The sequence below is a fragment of the Sorghum bicolor genome, chromosome 1 (genome assembly GCF_000003195.3).
Source record: "Sorghum bicolor cultivar BTx623 chromosome 1, Sorghum_bicolor_NCBIv3, whole genome shotgun sequence".
Lineage (NCBI taxonomy): Eukaryota > Viridiplantae > Streptophyta > Magnoliopsida > Poales > Poaceae > Sorghum > Sorghum bicolor.
In genome coordinates this window covers 11,789,096-11,800,393 of record NC_012870.2, presented here as the reverse complement: position 1 = coordinate 11,800,393, position 11,298 = coordinate 11,789,096, and the positions used below count along the sequence as shown (strand labels likewise).

At 40.1% G+C, this 11,298-nt stretch overlaps 1 protein-coding gene across 1 annotated transcript; it reads right to left on the bottom strand.

The window, feature by feature from the left end:
• LOC110432277 (auxin-responsive protein SAUR71-like) lies at nucleotides 8,712–9,309 on the bottom strand. Its single transcript, XM_021452357.1, has one exon. It carries the CDS (start codon nucleotides 9,183–9,185, stop codon nucleotides 8,844–8,846), a length of 342 nt encoding a protein of 113 aa, XP_021308032.1. The 5' UTR covers nucleotides 9,186–9,309; the 3' UTR covers nucleotides 8,712–8,843.

Below are 11,298 nucleotides of genomic sequence, written 5' to 3'. Positions count from 1 at the left end.
ACTCTCCCTTGATCGAATCTTCCTTTGAGATCAATGTAGCTGTAAGCTTAGATTCCTCGAAAAACCATGTGGGAAAAATCTGAGGAATATGTATGTATGGATATGCTGTAAAACTCCTTTAAACCTTTATAGGAAAACAAGGAGAAGGTAGCATATATTTGTGTGATGTAAACAAACCACTATGTCATTGGTATTCCAATTAAAAACCCCAGTGGGGAAAAATATTGGAGATACGACATAAAGATAACTCCTCTAAAAACCGTTTAGGAAAAAAGTGAGGAGCCATATTAAGAGATATGTCGCTAAAACTCCTATAAAAACCCAGTGGGAAAATCAGGAGAAAAATATGACGACATACTATAAGTATTGCCTCTTGAAATAACTCTTATGAAAAACCTTTTTCAAGGAAAAACCATGGATGAGTTGGGAGGGCAATGTGTGTCTTTGATATTTCCCACAAAAACCCCGGTGGGGAAAATAGAAAATATGACACATGCTTATGTTAATATTACCTCATTAAAAACTTTAACAAGAAACCTTTTGAGTAAAACTTGTGAAAGAAAAGAGTATAATATGATGCTGGTACTGGTGGCATCTAGGAGATGTCTCCCCCTGATTCTGGCAAATCTCGAAGTCGCCTCATACCAATTCCATGTACCAATTTTTGAAACACAGAAGTTGGTAAGGACTTAGTAAATAGGTCAGCGAGATTATCACATGACTTGATTTGCAAGATGTTTATTTCCCCACTTTCTTGTAATTCATGGGGATAAAACAATTTAGGAACAATATGCTTAGTGATATTGCTCTTTATGTAACCTGTTTGCATCTGTGTAACACAAGCAGAATTATCTTCATAGATAATTGTTGGTGATTCAATTGAACCAATACCACATGACTGTTGTATGTGGTTAATCATTCTGCGAAGCCACACACATTCTCGTGATGCCTCGTATAGAGCAATAATTTCAGAATGATTAGTAGAGGTGGCTGTCAGAGTCTGCTTAGAAGACTTCCATGAAATAGCTGTACCTCCATGTAGGAATACAAATCCTGTTTGGGATTTTCCGTTATGAGGATCAGATAAGTAACCAGCATCTATATAGCCAATCATATTGGGATCATGATTTTTCTTGAAGAATAAACCAAGATCCTTTGTGCCATTAAGGTATCTGAGGATACACTTTGCTCCCATCCAATGACGGTGAGTCGGGTCCGCACTATGTCTAGCTAGTAAGTTCACTGCAAATGCGATATCAGGCCTGGTGCAATTTGCAAGATACATAAGTGCGCCAATGACACTGAGATATGGGATTTCAGGTCCCAACGTCTTCTCCCCAACATCCCGTGGTCTAAATGGATCTTACCCTAATTCTAAGGAACGAACAACCATCGGGGTTTTATTAGGGTATGATTTATCCATATTGAATTTCTCCAATATTTTCTGGATATAGGCTGATTGATGCACTAAAATCCCTAAAGGACGGTGCTCAATTTGTAAGCCTAGGCAATATTTGGTCTTTCCCAAATCCTTCATCTCGAATTCCGTCTTTAGATGTTTGCGTGCTTCTTCTATATCCTTTGGACTGCCAATGATATTTAAATCATCAACATATACAGATATAATACAAAATCCCGTTTGAGATTTCTTAATGAAAACACATGGGCAATCATCATTATTGGTGTATCCTTTGTTTAAAAGGAATCCACTCAGTCGGTTGTACCACATTCGTCCCGACTGCTTCAAGCCATATAATGACTTTTGTAGTTTTACACAATACATGTTACGATTTGCGTTTGGATTCGGAATTTGGATTCCATCGGGAACCTTCATATATATGTCCGAATCAAGTGACCCATATAAATATGCTGTCACCACATCCATCAACTGCATAGATAGATGATTTTGAACTGCCAATGATATTAAGTATCGGAAAGTAATTCCACTCATTACTGGAGAATAAGTTTCATTATAATCAATGCCGGGTCTCTGCGTGAACCCTTGTGCTACTAGCCTTGCTTTATATCTCACCACCTTATTGTTCTCATTCCGTTTCCGGACGAAAACCCATTTAAAGCCTACAGGAAAGACTTTGGAGGGTGTGGGTATAGCTTTTGTGAATACCCCTCTTTTAGTGAGCGAGGCTATCTCAGCTTTAATTGCTTCTTTCCATTGAGCCCAGTCTGAGCGCTTTTTGCACTCTGCCATGGTCTTAGGATCTGGATCATTGAGAAAGATTTCTGCAATTGCTGCGGAGAAATATGTGTCTACAACAGTAGTCTTACGATCGTATGATTCTCCAGAATCAATATAATTGATGGAAATTTCTTTCACCCCATTATTTGACTCAACATTTCCCAAAACTATGGAGTCAGGGTGTTCCGATGTCCCAGGATCAGAATTTGGATGCACCGTTGATCCGGGTTGTGGATTTGGTCCTGGTGTTGGATTTTTATCCACTATTGGGTGTCTACCAACTTGAGGTTGGCTTGGATTTACTGATTTGGAGGATTTACCTCTCGATTTCCTTGGACGCTTACTTGGAGCATTATCCTTAGGAGCGGCCGTACTTCTCCCCCTCTTCTTTGAAAGTGGGAGTTGAATGGTTTTTATTGGTACCTCCACTCTTTCGGGCGCATTGCGAGCAAGATAAGAGGATTTAGTGACACCCTTATAATCAGTAAATGCTTCTAGCAGGTTATTTGCAATATGTTGCAAGTTTATGATTTTCTGAACTTGTTGTTCAGTTTCTTGAGTACGTGGATCTGAGGGGGAATTGCCTTGGGCATTCCAGTTGATTTCCTGGCATTCACTTTGGTACTTGAAATCTCCCCCTAATGTTGGGAAATGGTCCTCATTGAATATGCAGTCAGCATACCGGGCCGTGAATAAGTCCCCTGTAAGAGGCTCGAGGTATTTGATAATCGATGGGGATTGATATCCCACATAGATACCAAGTTTCCTATGTGGATCCATAGAGGTACGCTTAGGTAGTGAGATCGGTACGTATACAGCGCAACCGAATTTTCGCAGATGGGAAATATTTGGCATATTCCCACGTACTAATTGCAATGGGGAGACAACATGGTATGCAGTTGGACGCAATTGAATTAAGTCAGCAGCGTGTAAGACTGCATGACCCCAATATGAAGTTGGTAGATTGCAATTTTGTATTAGTGGTCTTGCAATGAGTTTAATTCTTTTAATAAGAGATTCTGCTAAACCATTTTGTGTATGGACATATGGGACAGAGTGCTGAACTTGAATTCCTAAAGCCATACAATAATCATTGAAAGCCTTTGAGGAAAATTCAGCAGCATTGTCCATTCGAATTGATTGAATTTGATGTTCAGGATTATGTGCTCTAAGTTTAATAAGTTGAGCAATAATTTTTGCGAAAGTATGGTTACGTGTGGATAAAAGACACACATGAGACCATCTAGTAGATGCGTCTATTAGAACCATAAAATACCTGAACGGTCCAGATGTTGGTTGTATAGGGCCACAAATATCTCCTTGAATGCGTTCAAGAAATTTTAGTGGCTCATTTTGGATCTTGACGGGCGATGGACGCAAGATCAATTTACCTGTAGCGCATGAAGTGCACATAAAATCTGAAGATTTCGGAAATTTAGCAGTATTTAACTCATGACCATTTGAATTGCTGATAATTTTCCGCATCATCCCTATACCAGGATGACCAAGGCGATCATGCCAAGTTTTGAATGCATCAACATTCTGGAAAATTACCTTGTACGCAACATGTGGTACTGGTTTGATGTATGTGTAGTACAATCCGGACGGAAAAGAGGGAATTTTCTCAACAATTTGTTTGCCATATCCATTGTTTTTAGTAACAAGAAGAATTTCCTCATTATTGTCATCAAGGGTTTCTATATGGAAACCATTTTGACGGATATCTCTATAACTTAATAAGGTACGCTTTGAATCGGGATATAATAATGCATCCTCAATTGTAATTTGGGTACCCATAGGGAGTACGATAATGGCACGACCTGAACCAATTATCGTAGCATCGCGCCCAGCGATTGTCAAAACATTTCCTTGTCTTTTAGTAAGAGTTTGGAAATATTTTGTTTCCCTAAGAATAGAATTAGTGGTACCGCTGTCCACTAGGCATAATTCCTCTTCCATCAGATCGACCCCCGTAGAAACGGTAGTCGGTACAGAGGCATGGATTGCCTCTGTTCGTCGTTCTCCTTCTGTAGAGCAAAAGTGCTGATAACGTATTAAGAGTGAATGTAAATGAACAGTGAACAACTTATGTCTTTCATTGATCTCATAGAATATATACAAGTGAAGGGGGCATGTCCGTACGGACACAACCGTTCAGTTTACAGAACCACCGAAGGGACATGCCTCTTCAGGGATTACTAACGGCTAATCCTATGATTAACTGCTAATCCACTTCTCTAATCTTGTTGTATCAACGGATGAGATCATTAGTGATAAGGTGTCTATTCACCAACAGACACCGTTTCACAACAAAATGAAACTCGCCAACACCGGTCTTGTGTGGTAAAAAAAACACTGGTCTTGTATTTTTTTTACGGATTTACTATTACATGCACATATTGAACTTGCTTTCAAATTCAAATTTGAGACTGCTCTCCTTTAAAAATAAGTGCACATCTCACACGAAAAGTCAACAATCTTAAATTTGACAAAACATATTATATATAAAAAAAGATATACAAACGTTCGCAATGTTAAATAGGTACTCTCTCCATACCATAATTCTGGACGTTTAGAATATAATTATGATAATCAAGGAGTGATCAATTAAAGGTTAGTTTTTTATGTCTACACTAATAATTATAGTTGCGGGTGCTCTCTATACGAGAAAGTAAACTAGCTAAGTTGGCTAGTGCGCAAAGGCTAAAGTAGTGGGTCTCAGGTTCGATCCTTGGCGTGGGCAATGAAGAGGCCTGGTCCCTGGTGAGCACTCAATTTTGCATGCGAGCGGCTGGGTGTGGGCAATGAAGAGGCAGGGGTAAACAGGTCCAACAGGTACCCCACATGGCCAGAACGTAAGTTTCGTGAAAATGCTTGAATTGTCCAGAACATCAACTAAAATGAGTATGAAGGGAGTATCATATACTCCACGGAAGTGAAAGACAAATTTTAATATTATTTTTCATAAATCTAGTCAAACTTAAGACTCATTGATTCTACGAAGTGCAAGACAAGCACTTATTTTGGGACGGAAAGAGTAAGCTCATGCTTGTTTCTGCTCAGCAAGACACATCTACATAAAAACTTTACTATAAAACCAACACAACCCAAGTGTATTTATAATTTTTAAAGCCAAGGTTCATAGTTGAAGCTCTGAACACTACGACTCATACAAGATAGGTCACTCACACCCAATTCCTAAGTCCTAGTATTAACATTAGCATATAAACTTGCTTGTCGATGATGTGGTTTTTAGCATTGAGATCAGCATGTTCATTATCGATATGCTTGGCTCCAGTGAAACCAAGTGGGTTTGCTCCTTGAGAGTCTTCGCTCGATCAAGAAGACTTCCTGAGAAGGGCACTAGATCACCAAGCTCTCTCTATTTAAGTTAGAGTAGGAAGAGAGTGTGCCAAGAAAGTTTTCATAGAGTCAATCATGCTAGTGAGTATAGATCAGTACCTCGCGAGCGAAGACCTAAACATGAGTGGTGGATCTATCTGCTGGTTGGGATCGTATCCTAGAAAAACAAACATTGAGTTCCCCAGCTCAAATAGAAATACGAGGGAGATCGCCAGGATCTTTGCTGACTGGCTCGATGACAAGTCACGAAGTTGAAGCCTGGCTATAGCTTATTGGCGACAAAATATAGGTTATCGAATGCAAGACCTAGTTATTGGTGAAGGTGAGACGAGACCCACCCAGTAGGTGAAAGTCCAAGGACCAAAGGAGATAATATGCTTGGAGCAAAATCATCAACGTCATAATAGTTGAAGAAACCCCCAGCTGAATTTATATGCATGCAGGGGTGGATCCAGGACCCGGGCTAGGGGGCTCTAGCACAGAGTGCAGCCCAAATTTTCATAAACAAGTCATTTAAGCCCATAAAAATCCCTTATATTCAGCCTAAGATAGCTCATTCTACAACTAGCTCAAGCAACCTTTTACTAATTATCCCCCTAGATGGTGATTCTAGATCCGTCTGAGTATACATGAACCTACACGTAGTAGCCTCTACCAGACATACCAATTGTCAATGTTTTACCAAAGATTGTGATTACGAGGATGTGTTACATGAACTTCATCAAGCACAAAATATGGATTCATATTGATTAAGGCAAAGGATTTCCTTATGTCTAGTGTATGATTCTGTTTTTATTAACTCCAATGCCTAAGGGTGTTTGCGGATATGTCTATGGTTTGCTGGTCAAGGAGCTCCCTGCTCACCTTACATATAGCCTAGGGTAGGGCTAGCGACGAAGCCAGCAGTGGGGCTAGGGGAGCTTCAGCCCCCCTACCGCTGCTGGCCCAGTGGAATTTCTAGTGCTCTCCTTCTAATTTTAGACACAAATTTATAAGGTAGGGTGCGCTGAGAACTTTATTTTTTTATATATACTTTATGAATTTCATCATTAATCTATATTTAGGAGGGGTAATAGTAGAGTTAAGTTGATGTAGAACTTTTGTTCAGCCCCCCCTAAATTTTTTCATGGCTTTGTCCCTGGGTAGGGCAACAGGAATATCCTATCATGAGCAACTTACAAATGTGTTTCCTATTTGATTACAACAAGATTGGACTAAATGGTTACGTGTGTATTGATTCAGGCCTTAGGCTAGTCTCAATGAAAATTTTCATAACGTTGTTTCTAAAACTGTCATGCGATATAAAATCAAACATAGAGAGTTGGTAATCATGCAAGAGAGTTTAATCCCAAAAACTCATTTATTCTCTTTGTTTTTCTTAGAAACGTTATCACATCATTATAAAAACTTATATGACAACTTATTAAATAAAAATAAAACTCTAATTGGCTTTATACATCAAGCAGATGACTAGATGAGGGACCTCGAGAAGATATCACATCCGACCAATCAGCCCGGCCACACCCTTCTCCGGGCTGCAGGTTTTGTCCTCCCTAGCTAATGATATTTGTGTATCATGTACTCATGGCATCCTCCACTTATGAACTTAGGCTTTGTTTAGTTCTCACTTAAAACTTTTTTACCTTATCTCATTAAATATTTGGATATATTTGAATGTATTTTATGAGATAAATCTTTTAAGTCTAATTAATCATAATTATATACTAATTGCTATAGTTAGAAATATGCTACAAAACTCAAAAACTTTTTTTCACGAACTAAACAAATCCTTACTAGTAGAAGAAAGCAAAATAGGTAGTGTGGAAACAGTAGAGGGAGGAAGAGGTAGAAAAGGAAACAAAGATGTGATTAGTACAAAGATATTTAGATACTCGATCCTACGTCATTGTCCATGGTACGTGGATCACTGTCACTGTACGAACGCACTAACGACGGCCTAGCAAAATGGACATTTACCTACACACCATTTGAAGAAAAATAGACGGCAATAATTCGTACGTGCAAAACATAAAACACTGGAAATAATGACACATTAGTCTATACATCGATTTTTTTTTTGTTGGCACGAGTAGAATTTCAATGTTTTATAAGGGTGTCGCTAGAGTGTGCGTGTGCATATGATCTGGACTTTTAGCATGCACACCTCGTTGCATAGCATTTGGTAGTCGCAAAACACATACAACCACATCTATTCTAACTTTGGCGTTCTCGTCCCGTTACCGCCATCGCCCCCACACAGCAAGTTAGGGTTTTACCGTAGCTCCATGCCTGCGGCTAAGGTCCCCAGAGCTCTAGCAAAACCCCACTGTGACGGAAGGCGGGAGCACAGGAGGGAAAGAAGGTGGTTCTAACACCATAACGTGAAGTATCGTTTCCTCCTATAAAAATCATCATAATACAAGACTACGCAGAAGGCATTAGAGCCATTGGCGAGTGTCGAGGGACACAATGACTCTTAGACATTGCTATCTTTTTTTATCATTGAAATTCGATTGCTACTTATCCTAGGGTCAAATGATTTTCCTGCTAAGCCCGCGGTAAGAGTCGAAGTTGCATAAGAGAAGAAGAAGAAGAAGAAGAAGAAGAAGAAGAAGAAGAATAATAATAATAATAATAATAATAATAATAATAATAATAATAATAATAATAATAATAATAATAATAATAATAATAATAATAATAATAATAATAATAATAATAATAATAATAATAATAATAATAATAATAATAATAATAATAATAATAATAATAATAATAATAATAATAATAATAATAATAATAATAATAATAATAATAATAATAATAATAATAATAATAATAATAATAATAATAATAATAATAATAATAATAATAATAATAATAATAATAATAATAATAATAATAATAATAATAATAATAATAATAATAATAATAATAATAATAATAATAATAATAATAATAATAATAATAATAATAATAATAATAATAATAATAATAATAATAATAATAATAATAATAATAATAATAATAATAATAATAATAATAATAATAATAATAATAATAATAATAATAATAATAATAATAATAATAATAATAATAATAATAATAATAATAATAATAATAATAATAATAATAATAATAATAATAATAATAAGAAGAAGAAGAAAGGGAGCTCAAATACTGCCCAAGCCACTGCTGTGTTCCATGCAAAGGGGGAGCACGATGTCGATGCGTCTTTCGGTCACTCTCGTAGTCTCGTCTAGCCTAGCCGTGGGCAGCGCTGTCAAGGCTCCTCAAGGCTCGCGAGAGCCCGGCGGAAGGCGGCGGGAGAGCACGGGATCCTGAGCGGGCCATGGTGGTCGTACCCATACTCCAGGGCAGCGCGGCCCAGGAGGTGCGCCAGCGCCGGGCGGCCCAGCAGCTCAGCCCGCACGAGGAAGCGCTCCACCTCGCCGTCCGACACCTCCCCGACGTGCACCGGCACGTGGCCCTCGGGCACCGTCTCCGCCGCCGCCGCGGCGTACGCGCGCGGAGCCTTGTTGACACCACCCCGCCGCTCCTCCTCCGCTGGCGACGACGCCGAGGAGTCCGCTACGCGAGAGAGCCGCCGGGCCAGCTGCCTCATCCCCACGAGAGCTGGCCACGAGGGAAACGGCCGGATCGGAGTGGCGGCAGGTAGGCGGCTCGCCGGCTCCCGTTTGGGGTTCAGTTTGCTTGCGCACAATGTGGCAGAGAGTGCGTGCGAGGAGTGGAGCTAGGCTGCTACGGACGTGTCCGAATGTGTGGGAGGAGAGCGGCCGGCGGCCACTCATTTATAGCCGGCGGCGGGGAGCGCCCGGCTAGTTGGTGGATGTGGGCATGGGGCAAGTGTGGACCCCGTTTCCTAGTGGATGCATGCATGTGGACCTTGTAAGTGGCAGTGAGTCGCCCGGCCGGCAAGAATAGATGACTGCAGCAGCAGCCAGCAGGGGGAGGTGAGCGCGCGGTCAAGCACGAGCACCATCACTGGCGTGGCTGCGCTCATTCGAGCCGTCGTCGGAGGTACGACGACGAGACGACAACAACGTCCGGTGGGGCTTCGGCGGCCCGTCGCGATCACCCGCCAATCTCTACAGGAGGGAGCCGTTGACGTGTCGAGCGCTATACGGCGCACCGAGAGGACGCATAGTGCGCGCGCGCCGTGGGTTTTTGCGTTCCCTTGGCCGACAACGTAGTACGGTGGTCGTCGATCATATCGTGGCCGCGCGCATGCATGCATGGTCCGTCTCTCTTTTATTTTGGCTCGTCCGTGCTTTTGGGCTTTTTTGGCATTTGCGCAGAGTCGACGGCCGGACGGACAGAGGCGGCGAAGGGCATCATTCTAAGCTCGGGACATAGACATAGAGCCATAGAGGTCACGGCCGAGGCCGACCGACCATATAATGCTGTCGCGTGCCTTCCTGCTTCAGTCAGACAAGCAAGTGGTAAATAAAGAAAAAATCGAACTATAGCGCGTGCGGTGCATCCACCACACATCTGACATTAGCCTGCGCGTTCGCTTCTTCGGTTCGGTTCGGTATTCGGTTCTTCAGTTTTTCACACAAAATTGATTCTCTACAAATAGGAACCGATCTCGGTTCTTCGCAAATCTTGGAATTTTGGTTAGTTCGGTTCGGTTCCTAGTTCCAACCGAACTAACCGAGAATTTACACAAGCATAAAAAATAGAAAAATAGAGAAAAGATTTTTTAAAAAAGCAAGATGTCTTTATTTAAAAAAATAGATGTGAGGCCACGAGTGAGTGTCATTCACCTTTTATATTTAGGGTTAATGTGATATTAGGCTTATGTTATACGGTTTAATGGACTTGTTTTGTGAATTTCGGTTCCTTCTGTTAACCGAGCCTGGGAACCGAAATTTGATCAGTTAGTTCGGTTGTTGAGAACTGAGAACCGAACAGCTAACCGAAATTTTTGGTTTCGGTTCTTTTGGTTTGGTTTCGGTTCTTTTGTTATTTTTGCACAAACTGACTAACATCTATACGCTTTTATTTAATTTGATAGATAAGCTCAAACGAACATATTTTGAGTCAGATTACACGATTATGGACGTATACGTATGTAGAAGGCTCCGGGAGTCTGGGAGATGTTCACAACGATCAGCCGCTAGGCCTGCACGTCTCATCTACACTGACGTGGCGGATCTAGGATCTAGGATTTTAATCATGGAGTACAGATAAAAAAAATATAGTTCATCAATGTGGATATAACATAATTAGGTCGCTAATAAAATAGTTGTGAATGTAGAGTGTTCAGATAGTTGTATAGGCTGAGCAGACTAGCAATTGTATATAACAATGTATTATACATATACATATTATAAAAGATATATATACTAGGGCCTTGTTTAGTTGTGAAAAAGTTTTTGGATTTTGACACTGTAGCACTTTCGTTTGTATTTAACAATTATTCTTCAACTATAGACTAACTAGGCTCAAAAGATTCGTCTCATAAATTACAGACAAATTGTGCAATTAATTTTATTTTCGTCTATATTTAGTGCTCCATACATGTACTATAAAATTTGATATGACGAGAAATCTTATTTTTTTTAATTTTAGGATGAACTAAACAAGGCCAAGATGTTTTTTCAAGAAATTTTAGGGGACAACTGTACCCTATGCGGCTACTGTAGATCAGCCCCTGAAACGGATGTGCATGCCCTCGGCTCCTTGGCGGCTTGGCCTACAAAAGTTTGTAA

Bases quoted from the DNA above. Each gene is read 5' to 3' on its own strand.
- LOC110432277 (XM_021452357.1), bottom strand. From the start codon at position 9,185: ATGAGGCAGCTGGCCCGGCGGCTCTCTCGCGTAGCGGACTCCTCGGCG.